Here is a 17,949-nt window from a genome sequence, read left to right as displayed (position 1 = left end):
GTTTTATGAGGTTAAGTAATTGAATTAGCCTAAACACTTCAGTGCCCTCACTCTATTAAAAACAACAAAAACTCTAAAGCGTCAGATTTAATATGACTGGAGCAATAGTGCCCTATGATTAAATGGATGGAGTAATCCGATTATTTTCCTGTATCAGTTAAAGAGAAGTTGACAGTACAGCCCTGTCTCTTGACAACTAAGTGGTTTTAGAGTCCAGAAATCTGTAACACCGCATGTGGCAACATGCACTTGAAGCCTGCAGTGAATATAGACCAGACATATCACTTTAGGATAGTTTTTCCTATGTACTCAATATTAAGAAAAAGAAATCAATAATTTTAATGTCCATCAAAAATATTATACTTTTTGTTTGTCTGTCTGAAAAGGAAGTACAAAGGCCTTGTCTTTTAATTGGACAAAACAGTGCATAGAAGACTTCAGAACAAGCCATACTAACTTCAGTGTGAGAATTCTGCTTGGACTTTCTAGAATGGATAGCATGGCTTGGGACCAGGGTAGCTAAAGGACTGTTTTCTCCCAAACACTTCTGCCCAGGAATTAAACACATACAATATCATAATTTAAAATCTCCAATTATAAATAAAAACTAAATTAGTCAAATGAAGTCCTAAATATAACTGTCTTCAACTGCCTCCTGACTGCCAGCAATCACAGAAGTTTGTTTGGTGGGCACATAAAAGAGGTCCTTTTTTGTGGCAGTCCCACAATTATGAAAGAATCACTCCAAGGAGTAACACCTGGCCCCCCTCACTTTCAATCTTCAGGAGGCAGTAGAAGACAGTTATATTTAGGACTTCATTTGACTAATTTGGTTTTTATTTATAATTGGGGATTTTAAATTATGATATTGTATGTGTTTTCTATCATTGCTGCTTTATTTTATTGTAAGACACTTGGAGTTCTGAAAGGTGGCTAATCAATGTTTTAAAGAACAGAGAAAAAGGGAATTATGTCACTTCCTACTTTGGGCTGCACCCCACTCCTTGCTAGAGGTATGCATTCAGCTACATTCAAGCCAAAATTATACCCAAAGCTGTTTTGGGACAGCCTGGGAATGCCTAAAATGACTCCAAACACTCCTGAAATTCCAGGACTAATGAAAATTTATCTCCTGTAATAGTTGTGAATTTTTGAAGTAGCAGTGGAAAGAGAGTAGATCTTTCTTCCTAAAGATCTTTTAGATCTTTTCTTCCTATCCAATTTCCCCCTCTCTTTTTCAGATGGAACCGGGTGGCGCGTCTGCTTAGACTTTGATGATGAGTGAACGATCATAGAATTGGGCGCCGGATGGTTGAACATTAATTTTGAATCTGGTGCATGAATTTTATAGAGAAACTCAATCCTCTTGGATGTAGGTGGGACTGATGCTGGTTTGTCCCATGCCTCTTTTAAAGCTTCTAGATGAGCCGGGAGCATAGGAAGAAAAGAGCCTGCCGGCAAGTCTGCATGCACCAAGTCATGAACTATGTCTGACACTCTGGGTAGGTCAGTGGTGAGTTTGATATTTAGGGCGGCAGCCATGTTAGAAAGTAAGTCCAGGTAAGCCTTGGATCCCTCTGATGGTGAAAGGTCAGCTGGTTTGGTAATATTCAAGGCTGGAGAATGAGGGGCAGAAGTCATTGATTGGGAAGAGTCTGAGTGCTCGGCTTCAGATTCTTCAGGAGTATCAATGGTAACATCGGTGGAAGCTAAATAAGTAGGCTTGGTAGGTATCACAGACTTAGTTGTCAAGGAAGGCTGTTCAGGTTGTTGTTTTGAAGATACTGAAAAGACTGAAGTGGACCTGGCTGGTGATAATGGCTTAGATACTAAGGCATTATGTCTTGGACAGTGAGGGCTTCCGAAGGATCTAGTACAGGAGACCTCCTCACGGTACTGAGGATGGTAGGAGTCTTCATGAAGTCGATGTTCCCTGTACTGATAATCCATCTCACGGTACCGAGGGTGGAATGATTCCTCACGGTACCGAGAGTGAAGTGGTTCCTCACAGTACCGATACCGATGTGACTCTGAAGATGGTGACCTATAGTACCGTCGGTACCAATGGGGGGATGGTGATCTGGAACGCGATGGGGTGAAGTAATAGTAGCGTTCCCGATGGTGACGTGGGGATCGTGCTGGTAGGACTCAAGTGGATGGCTCCCTCGGAGTTGATGGTTCCCTTCGAAGCGGAGACACTGGGGAGGCTGTCTGCTGCTTACGAGGTAAAGAGACCTCTCAAAAAGAATGTGGTTCAAGAAGGTTAGATCGTTGACTCTGAAGACGTGGTGATTCAGGTGACTCAGTGTCGAGGATCTTTTCCGTAAGGATTTGTGGATCGAAGGTGACCTTGAAAGAATATGGACAATTTCTTCGGGCCTCGTATCAGTATGCTCGGGTGGAGTTGGCACCATTGACATCTAAGTTGTAGCGGGAGCAGTCAGGTGCGATGTCAAGATCATAGTGGGAGACCTAGGAGCCGAAGACCGATGATCTATCCTCGACTTCGATCAATGGGTTGCTGAATCCGATGGTTTTGTGGAAGTCGATTCCATATAATGTTTCTTTTTGGAATCGTCAGACTTCTTGGAGTGCTTCCCGGACTTATGCTTGCTGGGAGCCAATGCCATGGAAGCTGCCGGTCGAGCCATTTCCCTTTGCGTGGTTAGGGATGATGGCGAAATTTGAGATCCTGAGGCTTGAGACATCGCAGGCCGTAGAGATGATTCCAGAAGGTGGCTTTTGAGCCTGGCCACACGATTCTTTTTAGCCTGCTTCCCAAACTGACTACAGTGGAGGCAAGTGTCGGTTCTATGGGTCTCCCCCAAAACAGAAAAGGCACAAGTGTCCGTCTGTAGACGGAATCTTAGCCCCACACTGAGTACACTTTTTAAAAGTGATTTTCTAGTCCTTCCCTTCCATCCGCCCGGGAAGAGGGGGGGGGGGAGGGGAGGGGAAGGGGAAAGAGAAAGATAAGGAAGGATAGATAAAAGATTTTTTTTTTACGATTCTGGAGAGGTGAAGATGAAAATTTGAAATGAAGAACGATGAAGACGCAAGTAGTGAGGTGAAGACTGCAGAGAAAAGACGGAGATGCAGTGAGGTAGGATTATCCTGGACGGCAGTAAAGAAGAAACTGGGTGGGTAGAGCGCCTCTCTCCCATTCTAGGCATGCGCGGTGGATGCCTCCTCCCTAGAACGAGAGGGAGTGCGTGCCAAAATTAAGGTTGCTTTGAATTCTCCGAGGTCGGGTTCGATCCAGACGGATAACCAATGAGAGGGACTGCACAGAGACCACAAAGAAGATCACTGAGTTTTAGGTTTACCGTGACTGTAATGCCTTCCAAACTGTCAGCCATGTTTGAGTGACCCAGTTTTTCTATTATCACAAAATTTCAAACACACAATGTTGTTGAAACTATTTTAATAGCAGTATTCACTTTGCAAAGAATGACTGATGATGATAATTACTAATACACAACAAGATGAGTATTTAGGCACAGATGATTAGTTTTCACAGAAAAATATCACTTACCTGAAAAAGCATTGCTGTAATATCTTGAAAGAGTTTGCATAATATCTTTAGAATGCTGGGTCCAGGGTGCTATCTTTCTGTAGGTTTTTACTCGATGAACAAGTTGAGAACCACCATATTGAAGAGAAAGTGTATCACCATGATCCTCATATAGTTCTTCAAATAGTCTAAAGCAAGGAGATGAAAATGGCTAAGAATTTATTACTTCTTTATTTCAGTAATTTACAAGCCAGGAATCTGCAAGGCCTTGCAGGGGGGGCATCTCATTTTCCCTGTACCCCCTCTTCCACTATTTCCTCTTTCCCTTCCCTGGCAGGCCCCACAACATCTCCCCTTTTCTGCATTCTTCTCTTCTTCCCACATACTAACCAACTACCTACCTACTTTTATATGCTCTTCTATCCTCATCTCTGCCTCATATTCTTTCCATGGCAGCCTCTTCCTGGGAATAGTCTGGTCTAGCCACAGGGTGGCTAGCAGGGCTGGGCCCAGCTTGTACAGTGGCTTCCACAAGTGAGCTGAGTGGTATGGGTATTTTATTTTATTTAAAACATTTCCGTGCTGCCTTTCCACCCAAATATATTCCCCAAGGTGGCAAACATCAAGACATTTCAGTATTAAACACACATAAAATAATTATATACACAATTCAATAAAAATATATAAACAGACATAACACTAAAACCCACACAGAAAAGGCTGATAATATTAGTTAATATTAGTCGCTGGTGACTGCTACCAGGTGAGTAACTCTGCAAGGGGCATGTATCCTAAACTCAGCTAATATAGAGCCTTCTTTTGGGACAAGAAGCTATTCTCCACACTTAGCTGAACAGAACAGTAGGACACAACTCAAGAGTTTTGCCTCTACAAATATAGTGGTGATCAAATCTTATAAATCCAAGGAACATATAGTTACCCCCAAACCCTTTGTGAGTGTGTGTTTGGGGGTGTGAAGGAAATCACATTGCTATGTTCCCCTATATTTTAAATAAACTTCCTCTATTTTAAAAACTTTCTGTATATGAAAGTTTAGGAAGCAGAACTAACCAAGCCTTCTCCACAATGTTTCTCTATGTAAGAAAGAAATTTTTGAAGTAAGGGAAAATTCATACCAGATCCCCCACCTACTTTCCTGGGAGAACACAGTACATGCTTTTTCTGAGTATCTAGAGCAACAGCTACATACTGCTCCAGAAGGGGACTGATCACTACTGCATTGGCAGCCCTTAATGCCAACAACTGTATACAACAAGTAGCGGTCAGGGTTCTGGATCATCTGCCTTTTACTACATCTTCCTTCATGCCACATAACCCAGAATAAAAGCATATAAGCAAATAGAGTTGATTTGCATTTCCACTATTTCATAATCAGTCTTAAGCACAGGCAAGCACAATTTCTCTTTAACATAAAAGACAGGTATAATGTATAACCAATTGCAGTTTTAAAAATGTGTGCTTTGATTAATTGCTGTCAAAAAAGTTAAGAAACAGAAACTTGCTTTCAAAGCTTAGTAAATATTTAAGCACTTGATAAATGAACTAGGAATAAGGCCCATTGTGGAGAAAAATACAATGGCCTCTAGAAAAGGCTCTGGGTGAGTACCCGCCCCACACTTGCTGTCTTCCCACCCACCCAAGTGAAGGTATTCACTCCCCCCTCACCTCAAGGAGAGCTGATCTCTGCCATTTGGAGAGCAGTTGTTAATTTTGATCCCCTGTCCTCACCTGGAGATTGGCAACAGTGGTTCCCCAGGAAGAGATGGCTGGTTTGGAGAGTGGAGTCTATGATATTGTACCAGTCTGAGCTTCCATCCCTCCTCAAACCCACCCTCTTCAAGCGCCACCCCTCACATTTCCAGGGATCCCCCAACCTGGAGTTGGCAACTGCTAAGTCACACTTGCTGTCCTAGGGGGGCCACTGCTGAACAAGAGCAAGCAGGCAGGCCTAGTTAAGTCATGTCAGTCAGGTGGCATCAAGTCACCCAGAGGGTGCTGCCAGGCCTAGGGTAGCCAACCCCCAGGTGGAGCCTGAAGATCTCCTGGGATCACAACTGAACTCCAGACAACAGATCTCTCTCCCCAACCTGGAGAAAATAACTGCTTTGGACTGCAGGGTGGACTGTATCCCATTCTATTCACCTGAGGCCTCTCCCTTTACTGATGGAAGTTGATTTCCTAGCAACAGCTTCTGGCTAGGGGCAAGGAGCATGATATACTGGACTCTTCTCTCCAGACCCAGGAATCTACTTTGGAACAGAGGGAGGCAATAAAACTAAAGTTTTAAATTGGGGAATGACAGGCTGAAAAGACTAAGGGTCTGAAGTTCTCTTCCAAGCACCATTCCACCTGCCTTTTTTATTCCATGGACCAAAACAGATTATCACTTTATTTTGAAATTAAATTAGATGTGTATTACCACATCACTTCAGTTGTTAAATTGAATCATGGATCTGTCTGTCTGTCTATCTATCTAGACCTGCTCATACAGCTATCGCCTTAAGCAGAAATTAAAACATATCTTAAACAAATCTTCATAAAATCCACCAGTATACACAATAACAGCAGGGATATCAAGCTAATAGCTCTTATGACTTCATACAGCAATAAGCTAACAGGAATACACTTAAAATTAAGTGTAGAAATATAATTAATCTCATACAGGTGCAGGAAGTGAACCCATAATAAATAAAGCTACATTTATTTATTCAAATTCTTAAATGTTTGAGGACTTAATTTCAATAAATATATACAGTATAAGCAGAAATACAGAAGCTAGAAAAGTATGATTCAGCAAACTTCTGGAGAAAAAACAAGCACCATATTATGGTAAACCTTCTTACCTAACAGCATCTGTGTCAAACTGCAGGTTGGGTTTGTCAATCAACCCTAAGGAATAAAGCTGATAGGCCAAAGCACACTTCCCAACCATAAACTGGGCTGTGTTCGTGCGATCCAAGCAGTCAACACAATTGGTTCGAAGAACTCCAGTCTAAAAAAAATAATAATTATAATAAATGTGAGGACCTACAAATTCAAAAAAACCCTGTCAATGACATGTTTCATTAGGAGTAGAAAAGAGCAAGAGTCCAGTAGCATCTTAAAGACTAGCAAAATTTGTTGCTGTGTATGACCTTTCATGAGTTACTGCTCACTTCTCCAGAAGTTCTGAAGAAGTGAGCAGTGACTCATGAAAGTTCATAACCTTTAACTCATGAAAGCACACACCCTGCCACAAATTTTGTCAGTCTTTGAGGTACTACTGAACTTTTGCTGTCTTCTGCTGCTATAGACAGACTACAGTAATTGGCCCCTTTCCTGTCACACCCTGACCTAGCCACAGTAATCCATGCAATGGTCGCCTCCAGGTTAGACTACTATAACTTGCTCTATGCTGGCCTGCCCTTGAAACTGGCCTGGAAGCTCCAGCTGATCTAGAATGAAGCAAATGAGTCCTGACCGGCAGGGCTTTTTAAAAGAAACACACAGGAACACAGTTCTGGCTGGCTTGGTATCAGGTGATGAGGCCTAATACGCAAATGAGTTTCTGCTGGCCTTTTTCTACAAAAAAGACCCTGCTGACAGAAATATCACAGATGCCACATATACAACCTGAGCTGCACCAGCCACACTGGTTTCCAGTGGAGTACAAAGTCAAGTTCACAGTTTTGGTGACCTTTAAAGGTCTTGAGTGGTCAGGCACCAATGTATCTGTGAGATCATCTCCTCCTGTATGTCTTCAGGAGAGCATTACACTCCTTGGATAGCAATCTGCTGGTGATCCCTAGCCCTAAAGATATCTGGCTGTTCTTGACCAGAGCCAGGGCCTTTTTGGTCCTGGTCCCAACTTGGTGGAACTCTCTGCCAAACAACACCAGGGCCCTGTGGGAGCTTCTCCAATTCTCTGAGGTCTGTAAAGCAGAGATGTTCCACCAGACTTTTGGCTGAGGACAGCAAAGGTTGATTACCATTCCATTGATTTCCATTCTGGCAGGCACCCTATCCTCCTTTCCAGACTGCTCTGTTCCTTCCCCCACCATGAGGTGGCCATAGTCCAGAGTGAAAAGAAATTGTGTAATTTCACCATCTGATTCTTTTAGATTGTTGTATTAGGATTATCTATGTATTTTATTCTATAGTTTTTAATGTTTTTATCATATGTTGTACCTCGCACAGAGCTCTGCAGTAGCAGGGATTGGGCGATTCATAAATTTAACAACAACATGGCTACCCATTCTGATTTTTCATTAGGATAACTTTGCACCAAATTGAACTGCGTATTTGGAAGATAATCCAGTATTGTGTAGTGGGTAGTGTTAGACTAGAGATCAGGGAGTCAGGTTTGAATCTCAAGTCTGCCATGGAAGTTTGTTGAGTGACCCTGGACCAGCCACACACACTCAGCCTAACCTACCTCACAGGGTTGGTTGTTAGGAAAAATGAAGAAGAGAATCATGTAAACAGTTTTGAGTTCCCACTGAGGAGAAAGATGGGGTATAAATGAAGTAAATAATAAACAGCAACAATTATAATTCTTTAAGCTCCAACCATGGTTCACTTGTCATTTTCCTCTCACGTTTGCATCAAGCTGACTTGAACAATTTGTGTAAACTGAAAAATGTTTCAAGCACACAAGATCTTTCTTCACATACTATAGCCACATTTATTGATAAAGTAAAATAATATTATCGAAAGTGCTGGATGTAATCTTAAAATATTTTTAGTCTATAGTTAATAGTAATAATGGAGGAGGGAATCCATATATTTAGAATTAAGATGATGCATGGGAAAACCAGGGTTCCAGTCTCTACCCTGCCACAGAGTCCACTGGGTGATCTTGGGCCAGTCACTACCTTTCTCAGACCAACCTATCAAGGTTGTTGTGAGGATAAAACTGGGGAGGGAACTGTGAATGCTACCCTATGCTTCTTGGAGGACGGAGAGAGAAAACCCTGGCGTTTTTAAACTGAATTTTATAACTGTATTTTGATTGTTAAATGTTTTAATATATGTCTGCAGCCTTGTGAACCCTAATTGGGTGGAAGGGTGGTATAAAAATGTTTTAAATAAAGAATGCATAGGAATATTTACACTGAGTTGGATCCAATGAAATGCTACTGCAGGAGAGTCATAGATCTTTCCTGCCCTCTCCTATCCTCCAGGCACCACCTAAGACCTCTGAAAAGTTAATGCTGGGGTTATTACAACCATGTGGGTTGGGAGGCTGCAATGAGGAGAAACCACCAGGTACAATCAAAGGTTATCTTCCTCTTTTGCTAGGGGTGTTTCTTTTGGCACAAATGAAGACACTGCAGGTGAACCTCACTTTAGCCCCACCCCCCCAGTTCACATAGCTTTTTTCCTATATATTTCTTGCAATGACCAGCAGCAGCCTTTGCGAAGTCTCAGGATTCGATGGGGAAAGGGGGAGGTAGAGAAGATCCATGTTAATGATCAGGAATATCTAGGAATTTCATAACGTGGAGTTGGCAACCCTATCTCCTTCCCACCTAATGGCCAACCTACCTTTAGCTGCCCTGCTATCTTAAGCTCTCCCTTTTCCCTCCCTTCATCAGCATTCTCTACCAAGGAAAACTGTGGCCCAGTTGTGTGGTACCAGCCAGTGGGCCAAGCCCATTTGCATGATAGGGAACTCTCAAGGGTTTTTTGGGGGGAGGGGAGGTCACTTCACTTCCCCCTGTATCACCTCCCCATACAATTTCCTCTTTCTCTCCTCCTGGAGACCCCCATATCTTCTTCCATCTCCCTCATTCTTGCCTTCTCAGCCACTCACCAACCTACCTTTTATGCACCTCTCATCTTCAGCTATATTTATTTACTTCCTTTATACCCCACCTTTCTCCACAGTGAGGATCAAAGCAGTTTACAGTATTCTCCTCTCTCTCTTTTTATCCACCCAACAAACCAGTGAGGTAAGTTAGCTCTGTGACTGATCCAAGATCTCCCAATGAACTTCCACAGCAAGATGGTGATTCCAACCTGGGTCTCCCAGATCCTAATCTGAAGCTCCAACTGCTATCCCATACTGGCTTTCATAGGGTGGCTGCTGAGCAGTAGCATGCAGCCAGGCCTAGTTGAATCATGCAAGTTGGGTGGTATTAAGTCACCCAGAAGATGGTTCCCAGCCTAAGGTTGCCAGCTTTCTGATAGGGCCTGGAGAGTTCCCAGAATTACAACATCTCCAGAAGACAGAGATTTGTCCTCCTGGAGAAAATGACTGCTTTGGAGGATAGCATCTATGGTATTACAGTATATTCAGCTGAGACCTATCTCCCACCCAGACCCTGCCTTCCACAGATGTCACCACAAAATCTCCAGGGATTTCCCAGCCCAGAGCTGGTAATTCCAGTCAGGCCTGGTCTCAATGAATCCTCTATCAAAGGCTAAAACAAGCTTAGGAATGCACCCCCTCCCTCTGCCTTTTTACTCACAAAAACCCAGATAGGAATACTGTGGTTCCCTAGCAACAGCAACTCAGGGAATTCATTGCTTAAAGCTATAGGCACTCTTTTAATCATTTTTGAGGTTCAAAAAAAATATTAAAAATGTCCCCCTGGAGGGAAAAAACCCTTTAAAAAAAGATTTCACATTTTCCTGCAAACCCGGGCCCCTTTTCAGGTTTGTACAAAGACCCATGTGCTGATTCAGGATCCTCAGATTTGGCCAACTTTGCTATTAGTATATACAGATAATTAAAGAATGGTTCAGGTGCATGACATTTACCCAGTCCTAAAGAACAATAATAGTTATTATCTTGTAGATGTTTTTTGGCTAAGTACCAAGACGTATTAAACAACAGCTGTAAAATCAATTTCAGTTCAATACCTGTAAGCGGCCAGTGAGGATCACACATCCTCCCAACTCATTCCACCTGTAAGACAGAACATAGTCTGGCAAGGCATATACTGTAAGATGTATGTTCAGTTAACATCAGAGATATTTGAAAGCAATATGAATGACTAAAATATGCAATAGCAATGGGTTGCAATTAGATTACAAATAGATTTCTATGCTGAAATCCAAGAGGAGAGAAGAGCCACAGTTCAGCTACTGGATTATATGGAGAGCTCTGCATTATACTGGGAGTGAGGCAGCTCTCTTCTTCCCTCTGAAAAACAGGATAAGTAAAGTGATTTCTCCTTGCCTCCAATATCTCAAGGAAGATAGGAGGCAAGCATCCAATACTTATCCTTCAATGTAGGTGACAAAGGAAGATGGAGAAGAGGTAGCCCAAGGAACTTAGCTTGTGCACTCCTGGTCTCTAGAGCCATATCTACTGCGTAATGATCATAAGAAGCAGAGTGAGGGCATTTGAAATTAGTCTACATATCATTATTCCTCTAACTGTACTGAAGATATTTCCTTTTTTGAGTCTATTAGCCTTGAAACAATGATGATTTCATCTCTTTGCATCCCTTCCCCTCAACAAGTTGTAACTTCACATGCACCTGAGCTCTTTGAGATGAAAATTCTAACTCCTGAACTCATTCATGTCCATGCACATTCCATGACTTCAACAGTTAAGCCAATGACTAGAAGGGATCATTTTAATTTTTTAAAATCCAGACACTTGCATGGATTTCTAAGTCTGCAGCCTGCATATACTGAATTTATTTTTTAATTTTCTGGTTTTAAAACCAAACTGGCAGAAACACCATTTGTTTTACAAATCTATGCATTTTGTGCTTTAATCTAATACCTTATTCATATACCTGTGATTACAGTAAATGCCATATATCTGATTCTCAAAATGGCCCCATCAGTCCCTGTTTCTTCTTATCTTCTCATTCCAGGTATACATTTAAACAGGCTTCACTCCTGAGAAGACAGGAGATGATGCCTCCTTTGATATGAGAATAGGTAATAGCTGGATGCTAGATAGGAAAGCTCCCCGCCATTGCTTACCGGTACTTCTGCTCTTTTCATTCCAGCTACACATGTAAATAGGAAGCCTGCACTGGAGGTGCAAGTCGAAGGGCAAGAGCACAAGGGCTTTTGGTCTGTGGTTCCTTGCTTGGGGTGCAAAGGGGCCTAGGCACTATATGCAGTGAGTAAGAAGGTCCTCCACCACTGAAGAGAAAGAGCTACACCAGTTACTTGACTGGAAGCCAGGGGCCATACTGACATAGAACAATACATGTTGGACAACACTATCCCCAGCACACCATGACTGTGCCCTGAACTGTTGTATGGCCTCACTAGAATGGTGATTGTGGGTTGCTGCGGAGATTTATTGGTAGCAGTTGGGAGAAGTCTTTATCTGGAACAGGTTGTTTGATGAATCCACTATCTGAGTGCAAATGGAAGCTGGCAGGTATGGGGGTGGAATCTATCAATGATGGACAGCACTTGGTAAGGATGCTCACTGCCTATCTAACCTCCATAGCATCCCAACTGTTGACAACATCAGGGCCCTTTCCTTCCCACATCTGCACTACTATTGCACAATACCCAATCAGTGAAGTACAAAACCACAAACCTCAATGAGATGTTGCTGAAATTAGAAATTGACCTGGCTTGCTTAATCGAAACATGGTTGGAAGAAAACAACATGGTGTGTCTGCCCCAACTGGTTATGCTGTCCTCCACCAGCCCTGTACAACTGGTGATATGGCTATTGTTCTCTGTGAATCCTTCAGCTTCTGCAGACTTCTAGTGTAAACGAACACTGGCATTGACTGTATCCTTCTTACATTAGGGACTAAGGACAGATTAGGCATTCTTCTTGTCTACCGGCTGCTTAGATCTCCAGTGGGCACCCTTTATGAGTTCACAAAGGTACTGTCAGAGATGGTATTGGAGAATCCTAGACTGATTGTTCTGGGGACTTCAAAATCCATGACAAGGATAACTTGCCAGGAGCAGCCTATGATTTATAGTCTTGTTGACTGCCTTGGGCCTCTAACAAATTGTGATAGGCCCGACACATGAAAGTGGTCACACACTGCATTTAATTTTTTTGCACTGATCAGTTGGGGGAAGGTCTGTTTCAGGGTTAGAGATTCAACCCGAAGCATTGTCTGATCACTACCTGCTTTAGGGGGGCTCAATTAAAATGGTCCTCTCAGAATGGTCTGGGAAATTTTAGGATTACAAATGCAAGCTGAGCTGAGGCTGCAGTGGAAGTGCGGAACATGAAGCTACTGACAATACTGACTGTCAACAACCACTCCCTCTCCTGGGGTGTAAGCTGCCCCCTGGTTTACCACAGGACTGGGTGATTTCAAGAGGGATGGGAGATCTCTAGAGAACAACACCTGCAGTGAACTCATACAGAATGACAGATTATTATACAGTCCTTAAAAGATTTATGAAGTGGCAGCAAAGAAATACTACTACTCTGCTATTGTAGCATCAGCTAGTTCACAACCATCCTAGGCGTCCAAGATAGCTCAGAAAATGCTAACACTAAAATCTGAATCTTTTTTGTCTCAGGAAGAGATCATCAGCTGTGATACTTTGTAAAAAAACCCAAAAACAACCTGATGATAAAATATCAAGAATACGCCTTGATCTGGATGTGAGTTGTAACACAGGTATACCAGAAGATGAATTATTCAAGATGACCTTTGGATTATTAAATTATTCACAAAGTGACCTGAACAAAGTATTAGGGACTGTGGTCTATACTACTGTGTATAAGTTGCTGCAAGCAGCATCTTACAATGTAATTTTGCATAATTTACTGGGTCATGTTAACACTTATACTTTTTTAAATTTCTGGTTGGTTCTACAACCCTAATCCCATTGCACTGCTTACTGAATATCCCCTACTGTTGATTATATTAACTGACACTGTGTTGAGTCCAAGTGAGAAAAGCGGCCTACAACAGCATGACTAAAAATAATTTTTTTTAAAAAAAAAATCTTGCCTTTCAGTTTGCTATTATGATAAACAAGAGGAGACCAGCAACAATGTTCACTCTCAAACACAACAGCTGTTTGCAGCCATGCTGGTCTAAAAGCAAAATCCAGAAACAAAGCATAGCCACACAGTATCTTGTATCAGGACAAATCAAAATGACACAGAACAATGGGCAAGCTTTCAAGTTCAGCATAACTATTTATCCGACTTAATATTACAACATAAAACTGTGAGAGATAATGTATATGTTCAGAATTATTAATACTATGATGACTACAAATAATTCCTCTGGCCTACAGAGATCCATGAATCTCATTGTGTCAGAGATATAAGGTAATTTGCTGGTCTTTGTATTTTCAATGGATATCCGCCTCCTTTTTGTTTACAATAAACCAAGGTTGGAGTAGTATTCATTAAGACACACGGTTTTACATGCATACAGGCAGATATTTTAGAGAAGTGAAAGAAGCAATCAAAAAATGTTAGAACCCACATACTGAAGAGACTGAAGTTGGCCTGACACCAACAGCACCACTTTATATTTACATGCCTGCTCAGCATTAAGCAAAGGAATGCTGACGAGAATAGTTTAAAAAATCATGACCTGAAATATATTCTTCCCCTGCCTACCTTTTTAAAATCTGTAACATCCATGAAGAAGAGTTCTAGGAAACTCAAAAGCTTGAACACTATCTTGTCATTTGGTTGGTCCTAATAAAAGGTATTGCCCAAATATACAACTGAGGATATCTGAAGGCGAAGCTTTCTGACTAGTACTTTGATTTTTCTTTCCCAACCTTGCCATGAATAACAGGGATGTTGTCTTCTTCCTTCCAGTTCCACAGATTTTCCTTGTTCAAGATGTCTGCTCTATTTGTTCTTTCTTTGGGGCATTAATAAAACGTTGAGCAGCTCATTAGTTTCTGAGAAGCCAGTCAGTCACAGGACCAGCAAAACTGGAATGTGATATTTTCTCCTTTGGAAGAGGAAGTCACTCACAAAAATATTTCCCCCCAAATTTCCAAAGACTGAGAATTTTATCAAGCCTTTACACAGAGGCGGTAATGGCAAATTACATTAGTGTATAGTGCCAGAATAGGAGCGTCAAGCCTCAGGAAAAATTGTTCTTCAACAGCAACTCCTAGTGCATGACAAAATCTATAAATTTCACTTAATATTAAATGACATTAAAGGCTGTTGAACAGTACTTGGAAAAGTATGTTTAAATAATATCAACAAACTGTATGCGGTACATCGATAGTTGTATAGCTATTCTCAAATTAATTTATGAATTATAATGAAAAGCAGCACAGCTTCAGTCTCTTTAGTATGTCTGTTGAACATTCTTTGCTTGCTTCTTTCACTGCTCTGAATTATCTCCCTGTATGCATGAAGAACTGTGTGTCTTGTATTTTTTGGCTATCTCACAATTCCACCAGATATGATAAAGAGATCCTTTCACCTTTCTGCATTTCCAGCAAATACTGGGCTTTAGTAAATATGTGGACTCAGAAAATATTAAAAATTAGAATTCGTCACACCCCTGAAATGTATTTACTAAATGTATGTAAAGAAAATTTACCCAAACATGACAAAAAATTACTGTTACATGTAATTACCACTGCGAGAATCCTTTATGCTAAATATTGGAAAACCTCCCTAATGCCAACTAGAAACGAATTTGTACAGAGACTGCTAGAGGCTGCAGAGATGGACACTCTCACTGTAAGACTAAGAGGAGGCAATTTGGAAGAATGTAGAAAGACTTGGAATAAGTTATATCTATGGATAAATAATTTAGATAGTTAAGGAAATAAGCACCTTTTCAGAAATTTTCCTAGAAGCTCCTTGGTGGAGGGAGGTGGAGGGGGGTGTTATGGTGTTGGGTGGGGCCAGGTTTTGTTTTTCCCTTTTCTTCTTATGTATTACAACACAATGCTGTTGAACTATATTTATGGAACTATGGAACGTTTAATTGTATATTGATTTATGAAATGCTTAATAAAACCTGTCTTTTTCATAAAAAAAAAAAGAACTGTGTGTCTTAATGAATGCTACTCTACCAAGTTGAAATGCATAAGAGCCAGTAGAAATGTGTTCTTGAGCATGAGACACACTGGAGCTTGCTCAGAAAATGCTCCCACTGTTTTTTGTTCGTGGCCTTTCACTGTGAACAATTCATTTTCATGTGAATGCTGCATTAAGAAAAACAAGGAAACTTCACTGTTCTTTTTCAAGCAAGGCAGCTAGGGTAACCAGCCTCCAGCTGGGCCCTGGAGATCTCCCGCTTTTATGTCTGATCTCCAGCTGGCAGAGATCAGCTCCCCAGGAGAAAATGGCTGCTTTGAAGGGTGGGCTCTACGGCACTGTACCATGCTGAGGCCCCTCCCCTCCCCAAACCCCACCCGGATCCACTCCCAAAGTCTCCAGGTGTTTTCAAACACAGACCTGGCAACCCTAAGAAGCAAAGCTTGGATATTACTCCATTTCTGGAACTAGGAGGCTGAATTTAATTACTTCTTCATTGCTTGGAGAGATTTTTTTGTCTCCGATTTCAGACTAATAGATACCACCAAGATTTAATAAAATAACCACTAGAAAGGAACCAATTAGCCAAACTTTAACAGACCCATGTAAGAATGCAGGCACAGAACGTTTCAGAGGAAGCATGATTTGATCTCCACTCGATTAGAAGAAAACGTTGTTAGAAAAACAAGCAGGATGGATCAGCCTTTAACCTTCAAGAACAGAAATTTACTACTATATTTTATTTGGTGGCAATCAGATTCTGGGACATGGAAAGATGGGGCCAGAATGGAGCTTTGCCACAGAAACTTCAGGCATTTCCTCCTCAGTTCCAGCTGCCTATCAAGCTCTAGCAGTCTAAAAAAGGATAAATCATCACCTAGTCACTAAGCTAGAATTCTGGAGCATGCTGACTGTTTAGTCCAAAACCATGCCTGGATTATCAGTGAATTTTTCACATGGTTGACCAGGTACTTGTTCATCTTGTAGCATGGCAGTCAAACCACTGGCGCTCAACACCAACCAATATATCATTATGCATCCAAGAATGCCTGTCTAGCAAGCATCACTGTTTATGCTACCGGCATTGAACAGAAGCCAGTTCCTTTATGGACCTTTTTGCTGATCAAGGAAAGGCACAGAGCTCAGGCAACAGCAGCTGTAACAATGTACAATCTCACAAGTACTCTGGTAAGTGAGAAGTGAACATGTGCACCTTATGCTGCTCTCCTCTTTTTACTATTATTTTCTTTCCACTAAGCAACCTAGGTTCATAAATCACACAGCCCAGCTAAAACACTTCTTTTCTGTCAAGAGAGAAAATGGTGAGGAAGAATATCTTCTACAAATGTTTGCACTGATGCTCCTAGCTCTAGACTGGAGCCTATTCAAAAGCTGACCTCCTCTACCTTCAAAAGCAAAACCAGAATCATTTATTTATTTATGTGTCTTTTTATCTCACTCTTCCCCTAAGGTACTCAATGCGGTGCACATGGTTGAGTTTATTTAATAATTTTATACTTATAAGAAAATTTTATAACTACTAGATTATCTTGCAACAAAGCTTGGCTGTATCACAGAGCCCAGTTTTAAAAACTGTATTACAGAGCCCTTAAAAAAGGCCCCATTTTAAAAACTAATCGTACTCAATGACAACTAACATTGCAATTGATTTCAATGAAACTTCAGCAAGATTAAGTTTAATTGGCTTGGAGTCATGGTATCTTTGCATACTACACAAAATGGACCTCACATTAGCCATAACATGTCAAAAGCGGTAATGTGCCTTTTTAACAAATGCCAGGCTACTCTACAGCAGTAATGCCTGAACTCATCTGGGCTCTAATTACACCGCAACTCCTAGTCACAAATATTGACCCAAATGATGACCAGAATTGCTTATCATTTTTTTTGTAAAATGAAGAGCCTCAACTCCTCCCATTGGGATTTATGGAAGGCAGATTTTTTTTTCCCTTCAGAAATTGCTTATAAGCAGAACGAAACTGGGATAGGAACTGGATTGAGGTTTCAGACCTAAGTCTACTTTGTAATGGGCATAAAAAATGCCTCATGGCTCAACATTCTTGATCAAACCAAGATTTTCTACGGTGCCCCAGATTTGTTTGGCTATCTGTAGTCAAATAGGAATTGAGTAAAGAGATAATATCAAAAATTGCTTAAGATATCTGACCCTAAAAGATTCATAGAATTTTTCAAATCCATAAATTGATGAGAATTAAGAAGGATGTTCATTTTGTTTTCTAGGTTAACACACCATGTCAGGCGGTGTTTGCCTGTCTTTGGTCCAGCATTGGTATAACATGACTTAAATGATGGATTTAAAAAAGCAGAAATTAGTAGAACCAGCGGCAGATGATCACTTTCTGTTCTGTTGTGTATGTCAAAATACTTAATCCTCGACAACGGTGGCACAGAAAATAAAATATAATCAACTAGCACCATAAGAGCGAAGAAAAATATTCTGTTCCATTCTGTACAAGCC

The 17,949-nt window shown here is 41.2% G+C and overlaps 1 protein-coding gene across 2 annotated transcripts in view; it reads right to left on the bottom strand.

The window, feature by feature from the left end:
• Nucleotides 1-17,949, bottom strand: part of FIG4 (FIG4 phosphoinositide 5-phosphatase) — a 125,292-nt gene that overhangs the window by 39,065 nt on the left and 68,278 nt on the right. For both annotated transcript variants that reach the window (XM_060238012.1, XM_060238020.1), the window contains 3 exons: nt 10,382-10,427; nt 6,379-6,527; nt 3,536-3,702 (listed from right to left, as the gene is read on the bottom strand). In XM_060238012.1, the coding sequence (XP_060093995.1) occupies nt 3,536-3,702; nt 6,379-6,527; nt 10,382-10,427 (362 nt within the window). The remainder of the gene's footprint in view (nt 1-3,535; nt 3,703-6,378; nt 6,528-10,381; nt 10,428-17,949) is intronic.

Source organism: Heteronotia binoei, chromosome 1, assembly GCF_032191835.1.
Source record: "Heteronotia binoei isolate CCM8104 ecotype False Entrance Well chromosome 1, APGP_CSIRO_Hbin_v1, whole genome shotgun sequence".
Taxonomy (NCBI): Eukaryota; Metazoa; Chordata; class Lepidosauria; order Squamata; family Gekkonidae; genus Heteronotia; species Heteronotia binoei.
This window is presented reverse-complemented; position numbering and strand designations above follow the sequence as displayed.